At 36.1% G+C, this 23,574-nt stretch overlaps 1 protein-coding gene across 1 annotated transcript in view; it reads right to left on the reverse strand.

Annotated features, from left to right (window-relative positions):
* LOC135225447 (neuromedin-K receptor-like) overlaps nt 1-23,574 on the reverse strand; it is a 260,592-nt gene that overhangs the window by 148,707 nt on the left and 88,311 nt on the right. The window contains exon 4 of the mRNA XM_064264770.1: nt 4,601-4,684. Coding sequence (XP_064120840.1) covers nt 4,601-4,684 — 84 coding nt within the window. The remainder of the gene's footprint in view (nt 1-4,600; nt 4,685-23,574) is intronic.

Here is a 23,574-nt window from a genome sequence, read left to right on the forward strand (position 1 = left end):
TGATTTTGGTCGATACTAAAAAGAGAGAACAGCAAAAGGACAACTATACTCGAGTCTGCTGGATGGGAAGACATTACTAGGAATGAGTTTCAGTAATACTGGAGAAAGCTTTCTTCATATGATAGAGTGCTTTTCATATTCCTGCCGATTTAGAGGGGAAAAGTTTTCTTTTCAATATATATATATATATATATATATATATATATATATATATATATATATATATATAAAGTTTAAATATATATAAAGTTAAAAGCCACGAAGGAAAGTGAAACACTACAATGTAACGAGATCTTTCGACTCTACGTTCTTCAATTAGTACTCGCGATACTCGTGTTTCACTTTCCTTCGTGGGTTTTACCTTTATTTATATATTCATCATGCTCCAAAATTTCGAGATTCAGTTATACATACATACATTTTATATATTATATATATATATATATATATATATATATATATATATATATATCTGTGTGCTTGTGTATGTGTGCGTGTGCTCGCGCGTGTGTATGTATGTAAACGAACAGGCTATATAAGTTCAAATGTTCAGACACAAAAAAACCTGCCAATATGACAATATTCCCTGAAAATAACTTCCTCCCAAAAGATGATGAGCGCACCACCTACCATGATCAGACTTATTCGAGTCCATAGCAGTTTGGGTTGTAACGGAAGTGACACTGACTTACTGTCTACACTCGGTAATCAAAAGAATGAATGAAAACAGCACCATTATATATATTTGTTTGCGTGTGTTTATGTATGTTTGTTTGTATCTCACCATACCTCCGATTATAGAGAGTGATTGCTGAGGGTGCTGCTAAAATTTTGGTTTTCAGTCTTTTTCATGTGGCGAGGGGGTGGGTTAATTGGGCTGGCAGCCCCATGCTTTTTCAAATTTAGTTGCAACCCACTAAAGTGGAGCTACTGCCATTTGCATGATTTATAACCTAGGGCAACAAAAAATACAATTTGCAGTTAATATTGTTGAGCCCACCCTCCCCTCCTTGCCCTTGATTCGAATGTGGTTCCCCTTGCTGGTGAGGCGAGGATGGTGCAAATTATACCACAAGGCCCATACATATTGTGGTGAAAATATCTTCACTGTGGAAGTCAGATATGATGTTCCAGAAATTCAGAGTTCATTAAAGAGAGTGACTTTACTGCTCTTCCTGTTTTCAAACACAGCCAAGGAGCTGTATCCATCAAACGAAATAAAAACTTTAAGGCATCAAAGAACAAGCAAATATGAAACCAAGCTTAGCAGGTCTACAAAACTCACACCGCTTTTTAGTTTGCTTTTAAAATGGAAAAACTATTGTTGACGGCTTTGTACTTGTTTCGTACCGCCACATTTTTTTTGTCCGCCCTCAGATCTTAAAAACTACTGAGGCTAGAGAGCTGCAAAATGGTATGTAGATCATCAACCCTCCAATTATGAAGCATACCAAATTGCAGCCCTTTCTCCCCTAGTTTTTTTTCTATTTAAGGTTAAATTTCGCCGTAATATTACGTCTGGCAACGCATAGGACAGGCCCGGTTGTGGCTGAAAGCTTAATGGGCTGCGACTCATACAGACAACTGGATGACACCGAAGAAACTTCGGCGCATTTTTTACTTGTTTGAACACACTGATGATTCTAGAAGACTGGGGAGGCAGACACTTTCGCCCCTAATAAGAACCTTTAGGGGATTTACCTCTGACAAGACAACATATATAAATACCTTGGCACAAGAAATAAAATATTTATCGTAATTATCACGAGAGTAAGAGTCGCACGTTTTCTGAAGCTCGAATTATATATTTTTTATACAAGTGTGCACAGAAAAAAATTAAAGAAAACCAATTTAGAGACACAAATGGGGTTCGTTTGCAAAGGTATTTAAGACATGGGTAGAGGCTCATATTTCTCCATGTAATAGTGTCCATAAAATTTGACTGTCGTTCATTCTTTCAAGATGGCTCATCCAACGGAGTCCTTTCCTCATCTTATGGGAGTAAATGGAGTCAGTATTTTCACGTCACCGAGTTTCTTATGAGCGGTGGAATGTCGCCATCAGTAATTCGCGGATATGTTATTGTTTTCAAATTCGAGGAACAGGACATTTGTCTCTCTGATACCTGAGTATCCCAAGGATATTTTTCAAGAATATCATGAACCTGAATTGTAATATAACCAAATATTCTGTCTTTCATCATCACTGCAATAAGATTAACTTCAAATTCCTAGAATACCATATTTTCCTTTTGTTAGAAATGGACCAACATAAATTTCCCGCCATACGGGTCAAATAGAAATCTTTTTGAAAAAGTCCACAAATTCTTTCTGATTAGATTTTGCGTATGGTTCAGACACAAAAAAAGTCGCAAAATATGCAAAATCAGGAGACGCTGATTGAATTAAAAAGGAATGTTTTTACATCGGGATGAGTAACATCCAGTTTTTTTCTTATGGTAAGGAAATAGATGTCGCCAGTAGGGTAAGTACGTATGTATGTATGTAGTTACGTATGAGAGCGAAACGAACAACACGTTTATTATGGCTGGGAGGATGAAATATAAAAAAGAAAAGAAAATGCGGGTGTGACTAGTTACAACAGTGTTAACTTACTAATTGAATAAGGACATTCAATCGCGTAATCCATTGAGTGATGTACAACGGTTTCTAAAATTCTGAATGCCGGAGGAAAGTGAACAACCTCTTTTCAAAGACTTGTTGAAGGAACACCGGAAGTCTAACACCTTCTGGAGCCTCCCAGATAGAAAATCTATCGTTGTAGATCAACAGTAGCACAATAACTTCTAATAAACCGCGCTCAAATCCAGTCCGCCAGGGCTAGGAATAGAAAACGGGCTGTTCCTGCTTGGATGCCAAAGTTCTTGCCTCTCTCTCTCTCTCTCTGCTATATAAAATTAGATAATAGGATATATATATAAAATATATATATTAGTATATATATATATTTATTATATAATATTATAATCAGCTATGGAAAAACTTAAGGAAGACGTTCGTTTCGTTGTTTCTTCATAGCCAAATTCTCTCGCCCGAAAGAGACAACATAGTTTTCATGTTAAAAGCAATTATCGTAATTAGCAAACAAAGTTGAGAAAATTTTAAAACACTTGAAGTCATTTACAGTATAAGAATTTCCTGAATGAGTAAACAATTAAGGAATTTATATTTAAAAGAAAACATCGAACAATTCACAGTGAAGGCAGGGTTTTCCAAAAAATAATTCGATTCGACTTTTTAAAAGTTAAACTTTTATTATCTTTTTTTTTTTATTCATTTTCGGATAGATGCAGCTTCCATGACTTTCTTTTAACCGCTGCTACCTACCGGAAACCAACTTTTGGTTGAGGAATTTTAAAACAAACGAACTTCCTGTCACATCAAGTCATAAAAACAAAGGTTTTTGGTTTTTCTGGGCAGTTAAATTGAAAAACGGCCGGTTGAGAATAACGTATAACGCAATGGACTATCCAAAGGCCCATGCATAAAATTTCTCTCTTCTCTCTCCTCTCCTCCTCGCTCTCTCTCTCCTCTTCTCTCTCTCTTGTTTTGGTTTGGGTCTGGTTTGCGTGACTCCTTATTTCAGAACTTTATTTGTATAGTAGATATAATACACACGATAAAGCTATGAAAAGAGGTTATGTAAGGGAGCACGCAACCACGGACCCGAACCAAACCAAAAAAAAAATCCAAACAAATAAGAGAGAGAGACTTTTATGCATGATCTTGATATTCGTGTGTGGTGGTGTGTATATATAATTCTATAATATATAATATATATATATATACATATATATATAATATATATTAACATACTTATATAACAGTTAATGTATAATATTATATATTATAGTATATATGATATATTCATTATATATATATATATATATTATATATGTGTGTTGTGTGTGCCATAGATAATACATATTATAATAGATATATATTATATATATTATAAAATAAATAAAGGTTATAGGTTATATATACATGTAATATTAAGGTGCATTATGTACATCTTAACCTTATATTACTATATGATTTATATATAGATATATATATAATAGATAGATATATAATATTATATATATATATGCTATATCATTAGTTATTATATAATATTAATATCATAATTCGATATTATTTACTTTTATATCCATATATTATAGATATATATATTGCATATATATATTATGGAATTATAGAAAATACATGCGGTATACAACAGACATCACATCAAGAACTCAGGATCTGTTTTCGCACCACAACAATATTTCGGAAAGGACAAAACCCGCTTGTCAACTTTTTGATTCCGACTAATGATGCAATTAAGGTAATGTGAGATGTCGTATTGTTCCCCTCCCCCGTTTCTCTTTCTTTGCCTCATATATTATTTTCTTTGCCGTCTTTTATATTTCCCCTTCAGCTTCACGTTAAGGAATACATAATCAACATACACGTGTGTACATGGATGGCTTACCTTGTGTAACAGAGGGAACTGCAGTTATCTGAAAGTCTTCTTCTTGCGACCTGGAGAAACTCACGAGGGTGTAAATACATTTTCATCATTGGGCGAAACTTACCTTGTGTAAGAGAAGGGGATGCAGAAGGTGGCCATGTTGATGTCTGCAATCGCCAGGTTGATGAGGTAACACCGCACCGAAGACCTGCAGGGCCAAAAATGAGACCTATTCTTAGAATTACGAAAGGCTGGGTCTTGATCTACACCTCTGTGCGAAATTGGGGGATCTTCATTAGAGATTTCGACCCTCTTCATAAAGTAGCCTCGATGGCATTATTCACAATGGGGACACATTCAGGTATTTTGTTCTGGGTTTACGTTAATGATCTTTATTCATCTCACTTAGTGGTTTTTGAATTGACTTTCTAATGGACCGTTAAAGATGTAGAACCTCCACGGATTAGTAATGTTTAGAGATCAGAGACACTGAAACAAATACTCCCTCGGACTCAATCAGTAATATTAGACTATTACTTTGCTTCGTTACTACATTATCAGGATCATCTTACATTCTTCTATGTTACAAGTAGAAAAGTTGCCTATTAGAAAGGTGGGTAGAAAAAATTTGAAGGGATTGGATATCTAATTTCACTACCTCCATGCTATAATTTGACTCGCTTCTCCTACTCCTCTGTTCTCTCTCTCTCTTCAGCTCTCTATCTCTTCCTCATCTTCGTCTCCTCTCTCTATCTCCTCCTCTCTATCTCTCACCCTCCCCTTTGTTTTTCCAAAGAAAAAAATGTTCGTTTTTTTTTTTAAAAAAATTTTAAAATTATTAAAAGAGACGCCTTTCTACGTAGCCAATAATTAACAACATTCTGTGCTGTAGTCACACGCCCGTGAACGAATTGGAATCAACATCTGTTCAACGTTCAATATTGGCTTGCCAAGAGAGATTATTGGCCTTCAGAACAGCTCAAGTTTTTGTGATCTGTTGACTTCAAAGGATTTAGTTGTATCTTCTCATCTCAACGCAGCAATGATATTAAATGAATACTGTATATCACTTCTTTACTGATGCTCTTAAAAACTCACTTTCCAATCTGTGTCCATTCCATCTTCATCATCCATCACTAGAAATGTAGCCAAGATAGCCAGCAGATTAAGTGGTTTGTACTTGTTTGCATATCCGGATGGTTTCTTTAAAAGGCAATTTGGGTGGGGAAACGCAAGGGCTAGCGCGCTGCCCACACACGACACAGGAATAAATATATATGTGTAATAATATATATATATATAAGTATAAAATCTATAGATATATATATATTAGATATATATAGATTAAGGGATTAGGGCTTTTGCCTTGTATGATTAAGGCCGCCCATATGAGGTAATGTTAGACTTGCGATAATCTATACGCCTAAGGTCGGTTGGCATTGGCACTTCCATATTACAATGGATGGGCGTCCTGGGGGTTTTGTAGATCACTTTACGAAGTCGGTTATTATCTTTAACGACGATGTGGTTAAACCTCATGGTTCGGTGAGGTTCTTGTAGAAAACAACTAAGTAATAAAAAATTATATATTGCTTCTGAAAGTTTTTACATTGGTTGAAAAGATCAGATATGATTCGTACAAGTCGTTCTAAGTTAAGCCGATAGCTTGATCGCTTCGTTCAGCCAAGTGAATGATGTGGCTAAATCCTATTATTCCTACAAATGATAAAGCTTTAGGTAAAGAGGTACAGGTCTTCTAATGACCGTATGCTAACACTGTTCTGCTTGTCTACCATCTCTTGTTACAAGTTATGAAGGAACAAAGACAGTAGTTCGAACAAAATATGAACATAACATCCAAATGACATAGTTTCATACGCACAAACACAATCAAAAAAAAAAAATTGGGAGACACCCAGCGACAGATCCAAGTAAGGCCGTTTGAATCATAGGTCGGGTTATGTTGTCTCAAGCAGGGAGCTTGGAACCGGTTTCAAAACAAATGAACTGACCACAGATGACGGCAATGTCAACTTAGCCTACATACTGTTATTCGTATACGTCAACCTTTAGCGTCTCTAGTACGGATCACATTTCCTGCAAAGGCAATCTGGGTTGACCTCCCTTTAGTTTTAGACCTTTTATTTTAATATATGGACCTAAACATTTACCAAATTTTAGTTTTAATTTTGGTAACAAAAACTTAACTCATCTTTCGTGGTCAGCTACCAGAAAAACCAACCACTGGAAATATTACCAAAACAAAACGTTGCAATTGCATTTGACTTATAGGAGTTGTGATACAGGACACTAGTTGAATGATATATATATAAGTAAATAAAAATTCATTGGAGTACATGAATTGATTCAAGTAAAAAATTAAAAACTAATAAAACGATTATATTGGTAAATAATAGTGATCACGGGATTGGAATATTAATGAGTACAGTTTTTCACTTCATATTCATTAAGATACTTATGCTACAGAAAATACTTAATGTACTCTGATTAATTGCTATAGAATGGAAGATTAACCATGATAAAAATCATAATTTTAACTGATAAAAAGTTCAGTTTCATTATGAATTGACAAAATTATTAATGTTTGATGCTGGATTGATTCGTTGATTTTTTATGCTAAATGTTAGATATCTGAGTTCATTAATCAATATACTAACTTCCATTAATAACTGCAGAATATTGATTAAGATAAAAAGTTAACGAAAGATTGATTATAGGCATACCTGAATCTGTTTACACCTATTTATAATGGAATTCAATAAATTATGAATTAATATTATGTCACGTTTAAATAGATTCCTATTTTGCGATACACGCAAAAGAAAGATAATTCGAATTTCCGGTTATTTATGATCATTTATATTAGAATTCCTAGTGCGTACACGCGAAAAAATATATTTCCGTTCTGTTATTTATTGATCATTTATGTATTAGATTCCTAGTGCGTACACCCGCAAACAAAAATATATTTCGATTCATGTTTATTTATGATCATCTTTTAATAATCTCATGAGGATACATTGATACTTTATCATATTAGGATACATGACCGAGGTTATACTACTTCACTTTTAACTAGCGTTCGAACCAAACATTTCGTTCCATTTACACAGTTTTCCAGACAACCACCAATTAAAAGCCGAATGAAAACGGCCCTTTTTTCAATGGTTAAAACGAGGGGAAAATTTGCCTGGGCGGGTTCCCAACGTTCCACACGCCCTCATACTTATTATCATTGCATCCTGAAGCTAAACGACGTTACGTTCGCGATGAATAGATCATCCCAGAACGAGTCCATTCGACACAAAGTCAAAGTAAAGGTTGAATAGCCTTAGCGGTAGTAAAATCTTTGTTCCGGAAGTATGTCCCTTTTTGTAGTCGATTCCGACAGCCGCCGGCCGGAGCATTCCGCATTAAGAAAACGAGATTAACGGACCGAAGATCCCCCCCCCCCACGGGTCCGGTCGGGCGAAGAAGTCCATGAAATTCACCTTTCCACATTGGTCAGGCGGTGGTTTTACTTGATGATTGTTAGTTCGTGTCCGCTGTGGCGACGAACGATTTTTTTGAAGTTTGCGATGGTGAAACTCCTCCCGTACTGCAGGATACTGTAAAACCAGGTTCCAGAAATCCAGACCTGCAAAGTGAAATTAAATAACTTGTTCACAAGGGGCAAAGTAAAATTCAGACAACATCCAAATACTGGGAGAGGAGAGAGCCATTTAGTGACCGAGACTTTGAACCCCCACAGAATTCGCTGTATTATTTTTGGAATTCAAAAGGAGGTTCCGCTGGTACAAACTTGTTTTTATCCATGGCAGAAACAATGAGCTGAACCTATCCAGGTTCTATGATGACTGTAAAAAATAAGATCCTATAATTAAACGAACTAAATAAACAGATATCAATACAAATCCCAAAGAAATTCGATATTACTGGTTAGTAAATTACTAGCACAAAGAAGTTGGAAAACAGGAGCTATTTGTAGATTGCCAAGGCAACAATAAAGAGTCAAGTAGAAGATTGAAATCATGATTCTGTATTTTCTCTATGCTAACTGAAATTAAGTTGTGATAAAATCTGATCCTATGTGCCCTAGAAACAAAACTATTTCATATTCAATTTTCTCGCGCGGCATACCTCTGAGGTTAAACTTTTTTAAAAAACTTTATTAATAGGTAAGGAGATACCAAACGGAAAAAACCCAACTATGTAATCTAATCTTTCTAAATAAACTTTGGGTTTTTCAAGAAAATGTGACATTTTGCCCATGAATGTTTACTTGGTATTGGTTAATAAGCTAATCCTGTTGCAAGTAAATAATCCATTATTCCATAGCATGGATACTTCTAAATGTCTATGAGGTTCAGAAAAATTAAAAAATTTAATTCAGTTTTGATGCTTATAGAATTCTATTTCTTATTTTTGGTTTATTAATTTTAAAACTGATTGCAAGTTGCATTGCGCATACCGATTTAGAACACCTGTAAAACCTAACGTCCTGCCGTTGCACATGAGAAAGTTGTTCGGGCTAAGCATTTCACCTATTTCTCCAGTCAATCTGCTTTTGCAAGCAGAGACGACACACAGATGAACCTGCCGGGTAAAGCAGATTTATTGAGGGTTAAAAGGAACAAATGCTGATAACGGCAATGATGTACGTCGGCAACTTGCAGGAGATTGCTCTCATGCCAGGCTAAGAGTTACGTTACTTGCTGTAACGAATACGAACTTTAGGATAAAGTTTTTTTGTTTTTTTAATAACTCCGACCCAACAGAGAAGAGAATGTCTGAAAAAAAACAGTACCAAAATTGAACAATTAATTAGTTTCATGTTGGAATTAGTTTTAAATTAAATATCTTATTCAACTAATGAAAAAGGTTTCCATAACAATTATATATAGATTATTAGCCCACCCTGTATTAAGATTCTATAAGGAGTTATTTCATAGATAACATTTTCACTTCTAGACTTCCTGACTTTGACGAAAATAATCTTTTATTTTATTTTATTTATTTATTTTATTCCATTATTTTTATTTTACTTTATTTATTTATTTAATTTTTTTTTTTTCAATTTTTTTTTTTTCATTGACTACAGAATATAAAATCACCGGGACAGACCAATATGTTTCAGTAGGAATTTTGGATATGGGTCTTTGAACTTTTTAGATTAGTTTGTCAGTTACTTAAAAGCCGTTCAAGGTTAGAGTTCAAATCTTTACAGCATATATATTTGGGCTATTTATTGGTTTAACGTTTGCTTATTGATATTATCGTGATGTTCCCTTGTTTATTATTTTTTTAATTTGTAAACCCTTCCGAGCTTCTTACAGAGTGTAATTATTAATTGACTCCACTTGTATCCATTAATTTAGTTTTATTTTTTTCTTTTATATTTATTTATTTACTATATATATTTTTTTTTATATATATGTTTGATAAATTAATGGTTGGCTTGAATGTGGAAAAGTGTTTCCTAGCGGCGGGTACCGAATAAGGCTTACTTGCGGCATCAATTCTATAGATACAAGATATTAGAAAATGATAAAGGTATTGTTTAAAACCGCGAGAACCGCTATAATCCAGTTTTTCGGATTCCCTAAATCACGAGTTGTAACTAGAAGAAACATTGACCACTTCCCTATTTAATTATACCGTTATTCTACCATAAACCGATTGACTCTGGGTGATAAAATATAATTATTGGTTTTCTTAAATGGAAAGGAATTCCACAACAAACGCGTTATTGGAGATTATTATTGATTTGCACACCAAACGAGTCCACATTATCAATGTTTGTTAATTCTATGTTTTACTGATTTAGAACGACCCATAAATATTCCTAAACGCACTCAATTGGCGGTGTTTGTTTTTTAGTGCTATTAATTCTTATATAACGTGTCAAGGAACTATTAACACTAAGAAGTGTGTTTTATTCCCTCTGTCCCAGACTTGTACATTCTGTTTTAATAATTCTACGTATATTCTTTCAAGGATTGATTCGGCACAGGTAGTTGGCCCTTGAACTGACAGTTGTCTTAGTGTGTTTCCCTTGATTTTCATTGACACGTTGTTACTATCAGTTATGTGGCTTTTTTATATTTGTAGCATTGGTAGGCCAGTTAAAATAGTGGATTTTGGCGTTTCTGTGGACATAGGTAGGGAGAACCCTGGATGAACGGAATGGCAACCAGCTTTAATGAAGGTACATTGGTATGACAAAGAGATTGATTACTACTAACCTGGTCGTTAGTCTACTGCTGCTGTTCTTCGGGTTTTCCCCTCGTCATCAGACCTACATATAACATTACATTTGATTACATTATTCTGATACACATACTACAAATATAACTTTTGCTTTAGGGTTTTCTGCTCGAAGGGTTTATTGGTTTTTGCTTTAGCCGCTGACACCTGTTTCCGTTTCGAAGTGTTTATTGTTTGGTGTTTTATTGCTGCTGACCTTGTTTCCGTTCGAAGTGTTTATTGTTTTGGTTATGTCTGTTGACTCTTGCTTTGTTCAGTTTGTAACAGTTCTGCGCTCCAACCCAGATATTCAATGCTCGCGATCTCTTGGGTTAAGGAATTTTCTTGTTTAGATACGGTTTTAACAACAGGCACGGATGTTTCTATATTCTTTAGTCTAATTGATGGTTCTTTGCAGTATGGTGCGGGATTGCGGGATAATGCGTCAGCTATGATAATTGCTTTCCCAGGTAGATATCTTATCTTGGCTCCAAAGACCTGAATGATCATTTGTCACCGAGTTCCTTTTGGACTGTGATTAAAGCCTTTGAAAAACTCGGTAAAGGACTCATGTTCAGTAAGGACTTTATCAGGATAGCCATAGATTATGAACTTAAAATGTACTAGTGAGTTAAAGATACCTAGCCCTTCCTTGCCTATTACTGTATATTTACTTTCAGAGGGCTTTAGTTTACGTGAATAAAAAGCTATAGGAAAGAACTGTTTATCATATTACTGAAGTAGTACCCCTCTTACCCCTTGGTCTGAGGCGTCTGTTGCAATAAAAAAAAAAATTCCTTATTTAAATCAGGGATTTTTAAGTTAGGTGAGCTGCATTATTCCGCTTTTAAGATATCGAACGCCTGTTGATGCTTTTTAGACCATAATAAATCTACGCTCTTCTTCGTAAGATCTGTTAAAGGAGCTGTCATGATTGAAGAGTTACATATTTACATACGATTGTAATACCCACTACAGCGCAAAAGTGCTGTATCCCCCTTTTACGTTAATAAGTACCGGAAAGTTATGAATAGCCGACACCTTACCATGGACTACTTTTAAGACCTTGACTAGACACATAAAACCTAGATAAACATGTTCGGTTTTAAAAACTCACATTTACTAGCTCTAGTTTATGTGAATGTACTTCTAAGGTATTTAGAAAAGATTACAAGATCATCCATATAGGCATGTAGGTTATCCCCTAAAAGTCTCCAACACTATATTGTAATTTGGGGCGCAACGTAAGCCGGAGGCATACGTAAAAATTGATAATGTCCCCTGAGTATGCTGAAAACGGTATATGAGGTACAATCACTTAGGTAATGGTATCAGGTAAAAGTTTAACCTTTAGTAGTCCAAGTTGGTGAAAAATTTATTCTAACCTAACAGAGATAAGATGTCGTCGTAACATGGCACTGGAAAACTATCGGGAGTCGTTTCCTTGTTTAGGCGACAGTAATCTTCGCAGATACGCCAAGTCCGATCTTTTTATGGCATGACGTTTGAGGGAAAAAATTATATGGGCTTATTTCGATTTCCTAATGGCTCCTATTACTAACATTTTTCAACTTCGTCATTTTATCTCTATTTTAAAATTTCATTGAGAATCTATACGGAAGGTACGTCTAATAGCTTTATGTTTGTCCTTAGACCGTGTGTTTTTGTGTTAAATTAACATCCGTTTTTTCCAGAGATCACTCGCCAGTGGAGAAACTTCCTGGTATTCAGGTAGAAGATAAGAAAAAAAATTCTGATGAATCACCTCTGCTTGAATGACTTTACGGATATTACTTTAGATAGATTATCAGAGAGATTCATCCACGACTGGTGGGCGTGATTAAAAATTAGCAACAATAAAAAAATGCGATATTTATAACTTCCGTATCCACGATATGTATACTTTTAGGGCTTTGTTTCGCGGAAATCGTTATATTTCAGAGTGTCGGGAAGGATTAAAAATTTCATTTCCCAGCAAAGTCTTTTTACACGCACTAAGACATTCGAGGGTGCATGCTTCTCGAGATTTTGCGTGCAAAGTGCGACTGCGGTTGTGGGAGAATTCTGTTGGGTCATTTGAACAATGTTACGATTTATGAGACAAATGATTTGTTCTTTATATAAGTTATTATTTGATTAACTGTCTCATTTTTGTTCAAACGGATTTTAATATGTTTGAAGGTTTATAGGATTTTCCTTTGATAAACACGCCTTATTTTGCAGGATGTAAGATAATATTTTGTATACCCCTAGATGGATCTTACAATTACACTACATACAGATCAACGTTTTTTATAACTATAGAGGTATCTGTAAGCGCTCGCTATCCGGACTTCTCATTAGAGAAGTTCGCAACAAACAGACGGTGATCCGTAATACAAGGATATTACGTCTACTAAAGAAATAAAAAACAAGAGATTTCTAATTTTTACGGCGCGTACAGTCGGGCTTATCCACCCACTACTTATAATAATTTACGTATTAAAAAAAAAAACGAAAAACCTGCTTGATTACTTTATACGGTCGTGTGTTTCATAGGAAAATCCCTTTTTTAATTCAAAAAGATATCGGTATGTATGAACCAACATCGCTTTTCCCCACTCTGCTAGAGTCGCTTATTGTGTGGAATTTGCTTTGCTTTGAAACTCGGCAGATTTAACTGACCTTGACCGCTTGACTAGGTTGACACAGTCACCGAGTTGCTTGTTTGATTCTGAACGGGCTACTGTTTCTATTTCTTTTTGTAATAATTGGATCCTTCTCTTTATTACCATCGGCAACGTATTGTGTGTTTTTAGCATTATGTTGCTGGTTACGTATAAAGCAATGAATGACGAACTATTAGGAACTGAGCGGTTTACTAATAAGACAAGTTATCACTACTGCATTCAATATTAACTGTTTGTACTTCATTCTTTGCTAAAATTTGAAATAGTGAGGGATCCTGGTCAGCGCATTTAGCTGATGAAAGTTTTTTACAGACATGTTATTCCTTGCAATCCAGCCATATTTTTAAAGTTAAGTTGAGTCATTGAGGTTCGATATTTTATATAACTCAAAAAAACTCAAGGCTAAAAACTGCGATCGGGACTTGCAAAGGAGCATTTTATTGTCATGACCCGAAAATAGTGTTACCTCTAATTTATATATGATTTGTACGGTGTTCCACTTGTTTTTTTAGTGTGTTTTCTAATCACTACGGTGCTTAACGACCCTATCCATGCATCTGTATAAAACAGAACGTCCACTGCGTAAACGCATATTCACTGTTAATATGATTTGTTACGTAAGGGATTAATAATCACCCAAAATGATAAAATTAACATAGTATATGGTTATGATATTTCAGTAGAACTTCTGGAAACAGACACTCAAAGATAAAAAACTCGCAGTAGCGAAATCTCAATGATGAGATAATTTCTGTAAAAAAGTAGATTAAGAGTCTCGTAACTTCAGCCACAGGAGTAACGAAATTCGACCTGCAGGAAACAACCTCAAAGTTACTCCAAATGATAAAAAATTGTACTTAGCTTGCTTTTGTGGGAAGTCACGGTGTTCCGATAACGACACGCGGCCTTGGTCCTCCTTCTCTATTTAGCGGACGACCTGGTTTGGCTTCAGTTTCCCCCGTGCGCGTTGTTTCGATGATCGAGCCCTTGAAATCCGATGCTGCAGACGCGTTCGGTTTGTTTCTTGCAGTGCCGGAAACGCTCACTAACGATGTTTTCTTGAATGATTCTAATGAGAGACGAAGCTTCCGTTGCCGTAGGAAAAGGACACGTCGGTTTGTTTCTTGAAGTTATTCACTAATGATGATACTAAGTTGCTTGACGAATCTTGTTGTTTTCTGAAGTCGCTCACTAACGATGATACTAGGTTGCTTGAAGAATCTGCTGCTTTCGTCGTCGTTGACTTCATGATTTATTATTCTTTTTTTCTTCGTAGGACGTTGTGAGTTCTTCTGGTACGCCTGGCCACCATATTAGGGCTTGTGCCTTGTATGATAAGGGCGCCCTATGAGGTAATGTTAGACTTGCGAATAATATACGCTAAGCGGTTGGTATTGCACTTCCTATTCAATGGAGTGTCTGGGGTTTTGTAGATCACTTACGAAGTCGGTATTATCTTTACGACGATGTGTTAAACTCATGGTTCGGTGAGGTTCTTGTAGAAACACTAAGTATAAAAAATTATATATTCTTCTGAAGTTTTACATGGTGAAGATCAGATATGATTGTACAAGTCTTCTAATAACGATAGCTTGATCGCTTCTGCCAATGATGATGGCTAATCCTATTCCTCTACATGATAAAGCTTAGGTAAAGAGGTACAGGTCTTCTAATGACGATAGCTAACACTGTTCTGCTTCTCTACCATCTCTGTTACAAGTTATGAAGGAACAGACAGTAGTTCGAACATATGAAAACATACATACAAATGACATAGTTTCATACGAACACACAATCAAAATGAGACACGCTACAGATCACGTAGGCCGTTTGAATCATAAGGTCGGGGTAGTTGTCTCAAGCAGGGAGCTTGGACTGTTTCAAAACAAATGAATGACCACAGATGACGGCATGTCAACTTAGCCTACATACTTATTGTATACGTCACCTTTAGCGTCTCTAGTCTGATCACATTCCTGCAAGCAATCTGGTTGACCTCTTTAGTTTTAGACTTTTATATATATGGACTAACATTCCATATTTTTTATTATGTACACTTACATATATATATATATATATATATATATATATATATATATATATATTATATATATGTATATATATATATATATTTCTATATTATAGATAATATATTATTATATATATATATATATATATATATCTATATATTATATATATATATATATATATATATCATACTATATATATATATATATATATATATGTATATATATATATATATATATATATATATATATATATATATATATACATATATATATATATATATTATATATATATATATATATTAATAACATAATATATATATATATATATATATATATATATATATATATATATATATATATATATGGGAGACAAAAAAAAATCTTGTAATTGGCAGAAATGGAGGCATTGAGAAATTGTGTTTTGTGGAAATTTGTCTGGAAAACGCAAGAAAAGAAAGCGGTGAGGGGAAAATGTAGCCCTATTATGTGTTTGTACTGAGTATTATTATTATTTTTTTTTTTTTTTTTGTTTTTTTTTTTTTTTTTTTTTTTTGCTCTATCACAGTCCTCCAATTCGACTGGGTGGTATTTATAGTGTGGGGTTCCGGGTTGCATCCTGCCTCCTTAGGAGTCCATCACTTTTCTTACTAGTGTGCCAGTTTCTAGGATCACACTCTTCTGCATGAGTCCTGGAGCTACTTCAGCCTCTAGTTTTCTAGATTCCTTTTCAAGGATCTTGGGATCGTGCCTAGTGCTCCTATGATTATGGGTACGATTTCCACTGGCATATCCCATATCCTTCTTATTTCTATTTTCAGATCTTGATACTTATCCATTTTTTCCCTCTCTTTCTCTTCAACTCTGGTGTTCCCATGGTATTGCGACATCAATGAGTGATACTTTCTTCTTGACTTTGTCAATCAACGTCACGTCTGGTTCTGTGCAAGTGCCGGGCATTCGCTTGCTATGTGGTTTATGGTTTCATTTTCGTATTGCACTTCCTACATATGGGAGAGATGTTATTTCCGTCTATCATACTTTGAACATATCTGGTTCTTAGGGCCTGATCTTGTGCCGCTGTTATCATTCCTTCAGTTTCCTTCTTTAGCTCTCCCCTCTGTAGCCATTGCCAATTGTCATCGCTGGCTAGTTCTTTAGTCTGTCTCATGTATTGTCCGTGCATTGTTTGTTGTGCCTGTCCTCTGTTCTTTCTGTCTTTCTCCTGTCTCTGTATATTTCTGGGTCTTCGTCTACTTTTATTAGGTCCTTCTTCCCATGCACTCTTTAGCCACTCGTCTTCACTGGTTTTCAGATATTTGGCCCAGTGCTCTGTTTTTCGATGTTTGACACAATCCTCTATACTTAGTAGTCTCTCCCTCCTTCCTTTCGTGTTTATGTATAGTCTGTCCGTATTTGCTCTTGGGTGTAGTGCTTTGTGTATTGTCATTTGTTTTACCTGGTTTTCTGATCTATGCTGCGGAGTTCTGCCTTCGTCCATTCCACTATTCCTGTGCTGTATCTGATTACTGGCACTGCCCATGTGTTTATGGCTTTTATCTATTTTCCGGCGTTGAGTTTTGACTTGAGTATCGCCTTGAGTCTCTGCATATATTCTTTCCTGATCGTGTCCTTCATCTCTTGGTGTTTTATATCTCCTCCTTCCATTATTCCCAGGTATTTGTATCCTGTCTCATCTATTGTTTGATGTTGCTCCCATCTGTAGCTTTATCCTTCAGTTCTCGTTACTTTGCCTTTTTGAATGTTGACTAAGGCGCATTTTTCTATTCCAAACTCCATCCTGATGTCCCCAGATACAATCCTTACAGTCTGGATTAGGGTATCTATTTCTTTGATGCTCTTACCATACAGCTTGATGTCGTCCATGAACATCAGATGGTTGATTCTGTTGCCTCTTTTCTTGAGTTGGTACCGGCATCCATCTTCTGTAGTACTTTTGTCATGGGAATCATGGCTACTACGAAGAGTAGTGGGGACAGTGAGTCGCCCTGGAAGATTCCTCTCCTGATATAACCTCTGCTAGTCTTATTCCAGAGCTTGTAAGTATTGTATTCCAGTTGCGCATTGTATTTTTTGAGGAAGCTGATGGTATTTTCCTCTGCCCCATATATTTTCAGGCATTCTATTAGCCATGTGTGTATCATGTCGAAGGCTTTCTTATAGTCTATCCATGCCATGCTTAGGTTGGTTTTCCTTCTCCTACTGTTCTTCATTACCATTTTGTCTATCAGGAGCTGGTCTTTTGTGCCCCTGCACTTCCTTCTGCAGCCTTTCTGTTGGTGGGGGATGGTGTGTCTCCTCTAGGTAGTTGTATAGCCTTTCACTGATGATACCTGTTAGTAACTTCCACATTATTGGTAGGCAGGTGATAGGCCTGTAGTTACTGGCTATATTTCCCTTACTCTTGTCTTTTTGTACTAAGGATGTTCTTCCTGTGGTCATCCATTTGGGTGCTTGGTGATTTGAGATACAATGCTGGAGGTTTGTTCTGCTATTCGTGGGTGTAGGGCTTGAAGTTTTTGAGCCAGTATCCATGGACTTCATCGGACCTGGGGCTTTCCAGTTTGGCATTTTCTTTAGTGGGGTCTGACTGTGTCTGTCGTGATGTCTGTGAAATCTTTGTTTTATTCTCCCTGTTTCTTCTTCCTTGACTTCCTGGAGCCATGTTGCATGTTTGTTGTGTGATACCGGATTGCTCCATATGTTTTCCCAGAGTCTCTTACTTGGTTCGGCTTCAGGAATTTCTGGGTGGTGGTTCTTCTTCCCTCTTAGTTGGCTGTATAGTCTTTTCTGGTTGGTTCCGAATAGTTTGTTCTGTTGGTATCCCTTATTCCTGTTCATGTACCGTTGGATCTTGTGTGCTTTGGCCTTAAGCCTCTGTTTTTACATCTTCTATTGTGTTGTTTAGTCCCCCTCTCTTGTACTTTGTATTTCTCGTTGAGTTCCTCCCTTGTTTTCTTGCTTCTTAGCCTTTTTTCTGCCATCTCTTTCAGTTTACTCAAGTCAGATCTCATCACCATGATTTGCTTTTCCAGGCGCCTTTTCCAAGGAGGTTGCTTTTGTTTTGGTTTCTGTTGGGTGGTTGTGACGGTGGTGTTGGTGTTCGAATCCCCATCAGTACTGCTACTAATCTTGCTCCTGCATATGTCAAGTTATTTGTTTCTGTGATACTGGTGGTGTGTATTAGGCCCCCATTATGTTTCATTGACCTCACGTTGTTTTCTCCCTTAATTTCTTGGTGTTGTAGGCTTTCATGGAGGGGATCTTTGTTCTCTCTGTATCTGGCTCCATCCATTGTCTAATCTTTTCTACCCATTCCGTCCTCTCTGTTACTTCGTCGGTGTTTCTTCGTGTGTCGTTGTTTGATACCTCATCCTCCCTGTCGTCTTCTGTGGCATCGTCTCTCAGTTCGTCTTATTATTATTATTATTATTATTATTATTATTATTATTATTATTATTCAGAAGATGAACCCTATTCATATGGAAGAAGTCCACAGGAAATTCAAGCTTCCCAAGAATATGGTGTTCATTAGAAAGAAGTAAGAGAGGGTAAAGGGAATTACAGAAAGGAGATATCACTTATTAAAAAGATTAAATAAATTAATTAATAAATAGAGAAAAACGCAAGTAATTTATTATTAAAAGATTAAATAAATTAATAAATAAATAATAGAGAAAAACGCAAGTAATTTATTAAAATACAAGGAGAACTGTATAAGAGTATTAATGCATTTATCTTTGGTTCAACGTTTGAAGTTCCAGTTGCACGGCCTCCTCAGGGAGGCTTTCCCAGAGTCCAACAGTGTGAGGAATAAAGGACCTCTGGAACTGAGGAATAAAGGACCTCTGGAACTGAGAAGTTCGGCAATGGGGCATAATTACTGTCTACTAGTGCTACTGTTCAGCAAATCTGGTTGCTCTCTGCAGATAAAGGGGATCAGGGATCAATTGTGAATATGAAAGATCCGTTAAAATAAGACTTATGAAAAACTGACAAGCAGGAGCTCATGCGTTGATGGTCCAAGTCACAGCCGCTAATATTCAGAAACAGAAACTTTCCACCACGAACACCTGTCTAAAAGAGATCAGTCTCTTCTAGAAGGAGACTGTCACACCGGAGAGTAGTGTTCTAGTAAAGGAAGGAAGGACAAATGACCTAAAGCAGGTTGCATTGCTTTCATCACTTATCCATATAGGAAGCAATTAACAATCTTTTAGATTCCACATACTTAGTATATAGTGGCTTAAAAATAAGTTTTCCTGTAACTGTAGTTACTGCCGTCTATGCATGTTGCATTCTTTGAAACAGGTACTGTATTACTAAGGTTATGTTTAAATGGAAACATACTACTTCGACATAAAAGTGTATAGAATGTACTAATCTTGGGAGACAACACATTAGAAACCTTTTTTAAAAAATAATGGGAAGCAACCATCAAGGTCTCCACCCCAGCTATCAAGATTGTCAAGAATTTTCTTTACGTCCCTCAAGCGAAATGCAAATTTTGTAAGAATAGTTTCAAGGTGACAAGTATCAGAGAGAGGGATATCCTTAGCTAATTGCTTAGCTTCAAAGGCTCGATTAGTTAGTTTAGCCTTTTCCATAGGGCCAGTAACCAATCTACTATCATCTGTTAGTTATGGTGGAATGGAGGATGAGCCTGACACAAAGATAGATGATGCCTATTTAGTCGACCACAAATGAGGCTGAGTAATTCCTTAAGGTTTCCTCGGTAAGGAATTATTGTAATTTTTCTTAGTTATATGGTAAATTCTGTTCACAGGACAGTGAGATTCAACAATTTTGTCTCCATGTGCTGAATTTGGTCTGTTTCTCTTGGTAAGCTTGTCTGCATGTATCATCAAACGAAGGCTGGTCATTTGTCCTAAGTTTGAAGACCGATCTAGTGACAAACGTTACAAAAATAGCCATCGCATTTCATAAAAACTTCTTCTTGGGATCTGGAAGTGCCTATATACTCGCAGAACGTGGACTTGACAACACCTGTGGAAGATCTGTGAATATTAATTAACCCGCTGCCCACAAGAGGAAGTTGATGACTTTATCGGTGAGAAGGTGGCTAGAGGTACGCCTGATTATTATTTGCTTGAAACCCAAGTGAAGATGGAAAGAAAGTGACAAAAATGTAGCTGTAAATGTAATGGAGATATGAGTCTGCTAAGAATGAAGTGAGAAGAGTATAAAAGGAGAAAATAAATGTAATTTTGGGCCAGGATGAAAGATATTGAGGTGGAAGGAGTGTATGAAGACTGTTTAAGATTCCACAATGGGCTCAGAGGAATAGTTTGGAATATTTGTAGGTATAGGCGGTTAGGAAGACATAAATAAACTGTTATGAAATAAGATGATTTGAGTTCATTTGTATGACCGGAGAACCAGTCATGAGGATAGGTAGTGAAGAGCAAAGTGATAGTGAAAGAGAAGACAAGTAATAAAAATAGAGGGGGAGAGCTGAGCAAGAACTTTTAATAGGTTAAATCATTTTCATCATGGGATTAAATGCAGAGAAGGTGAATCAACAAATGGCTCCATGAATAGAATAGATAGAGAGAGAGATGAATATAGCGTGAGGTGAATAAATTTTGTATGTTTGAAATTATTTATAAAGATCGGCCACAAGAGTAAGAAAAATTTAGTATGATTTCAATAGCTGATTTTCACTAAAAAATCTCTAACAAACAAATAAATAAATAAATTCTGATAAACAAAAGAACTTCCATTGCAAGTTTCTCTGTGACCCATTCTGGTAATAAGAGCACTTTTATCATCCAGGAAATTCTCACGGCAGCTAAACAATGACTCAAGAAATGTTTTCCTTTGTTCGTTAACTATAACCCCAGATATTGTTCCGCCGTTCAGTAGCCGTAGGTGAATAGATGATCTGTAGCTATAAACGCTTTGATGTACTTTATTTTTACATTTATCGCTTACGCGGGGAGTAATCTTACAAACTACTTTGTTCTTGTTTTTCTTGTTGGGGGCCGGGGTTGGTAGGAAAGGTCTGTGGAAAAGCCTAAAAAGGTCTGAAAAAGGTGTTTCGAGTTGAGTTAAAGATACAGCAATTGTAGAATCGGATAGTTTTTACATAATGTACAATTGTTTGTTGAACTATATAGGTGTAGGCAGGATTGTCTGAATGCCGTATGCGTTCAGTAGTAAAAAGCAATTTCATGTAGGTCTTGAATAAGCAGTAGACCATTCTTGTGGCTTTTACCTTAACCAACCACGTTAACTTAGACAAATACACGCACATTACCTACGGTAGCTCTTGAGCAAAACTATGAGATTCTGAAATTTAGCAACATCACAGAGATACATCTGGAATTCGACGAACTAAATGTTACATGATGCTACTTCAGGTATGTTTGTTGAATCTACACAGTTCAATTTTTGTTAACAATACTTTGTTTATCGGCTATGCAATGCATGTATGCTTATGAATTTATTGCAGGTCGAGAAAAAAAAACGGGAAAATTGGCTGTGTAAATGTGTAGGTCGTTAACTTGCTACTAGCTTGTATAACAGAAAGCCTGTTTGTAAAAATAAGTAAATAAATAAATACAAAGATAACTAAATTATAAAAAATTAACATTTTTGGGGGGAGAACAAATAACGAGAAAATCGAGTGAAAGAAACCAAATTAGAAAGTAAAGTGAAAACGCTAGCCGATTGAAGTATAAATGCCAGACGGTGAGCGTTGAATTTCTAAATCCACATTAATAGACGGGTCACGGTTATATGATACAAGGCCCTCGTATGCAGTATTTTAATGCCAGGCATGATATGTTCATAATTCGTGGTTTCACAATAACCATAAATCATATTACTTCCGGGTTATGACTAGAATTCGTTTATCTATACTCACCGCCGTTGCCCGTATGGAAGGGATCCAGGCCGCAATATTGGATTTGGGTATGATTTGCTTTTAATCCTCCTCAAACTAAGATTAACTTCCGGGAAGTACAGTAATTACTTTTAGAGCCGTCGTATGCGTCCACGATTTCAAGGGATGTATTTAATTTCCTCTCGTAATTGAGCGCGATAGATATCAATTATTGGTACAGCATCAGAATGTCAAATCACTTGATAGTCGAAATGATATCATATTTACGCAGGTTGACTCCGTCATTTGTCCCACTGGGCTTTTCAGAATGCCACGATAGGGACAGTCCTTCCAAGTCAATACAGAAAACTTCCGCCAAGATGTTATTAAAGAAATTGGTTTTTTAACTCTCTCTCTCTCTCTCTCTCTCTCTCTCTCTCTCTCTCTCTCTCTCTCTCTCTCTCTCTCTCTCTCTCCGATGGCTTCTGGCTTCTTGGCCTTCTTTGTGACCCAGTATCGCTCGCATCTGACTCAATGTCTGTTGCAGGTGAAACTTGCAAATACGTCATGAATATCCACCGTTCTCTCGTGTCCGGGGTTGTGACCTGCATGAGGGTTTAGGTTTGTTGCCCCACGGTGGAAAAGTAGCTTTTCTGGCCTGGGGTTATTTTTCTGGTGTCTTGGTAAAATCTCACCACTTTGTGTGAGTTTTTAATATGTTCCACTGCAGTCTAATGTGCATAGGCCTGCAGTGCTTGGAAAGGACCCCTTATTATGTTAGTTTTGTTTAGGAGGAAAAATTAAGTGCATTTTCTCCATTTAGGATTTGGTCACCCTCAACAATTTACATGTAGATATTTGTTTTAATTTTCAGGACGATTTAATTGAACAATAAAGTGATCATGTTTATCAGAACGTACTGAGAATTGGGGTAGAATATTGATCGTCATTTTATTTTTATTTCATCACTTTGCTCTGGTTTGTGCTTGTCTGATGTGGGTATTTCGATCTGTAAGGGTTCAATTAACAAGTTCCTTATAATTTCATTTTTATGTGCGAATGCATACATGTTACGAGTGGTAGTAGTAGTATCAGTAATGGTGATAAAATATATTTTCCCGAACTCAGATTGATTATTTGTTTTCATTTAGAATGGAATCAGAATGATAAACTTGATCAGGATAATTTTGCTTTTAAAGTGCCCTACAGTTTTCAGGAAACTGAAGCACAATGATGAGACCTCACTGTTGATATTAGGTTATTAGTG

The sequence above is a fragment of the Macrobrachium nipponense genome, chromosome 13, assembly GCF_015104395.2.
Source record: "Macrobrachium nipponense isolate FS-2020 chromosome 13, ASM1510439v2, whole genome shotgun sequence".
NCBI lineage: Eukaryota > Metazoa > Arthropoda > Malacostraca > Decapoda > Palaemonidae > Macrobrachium > Macrobrachium nipponense.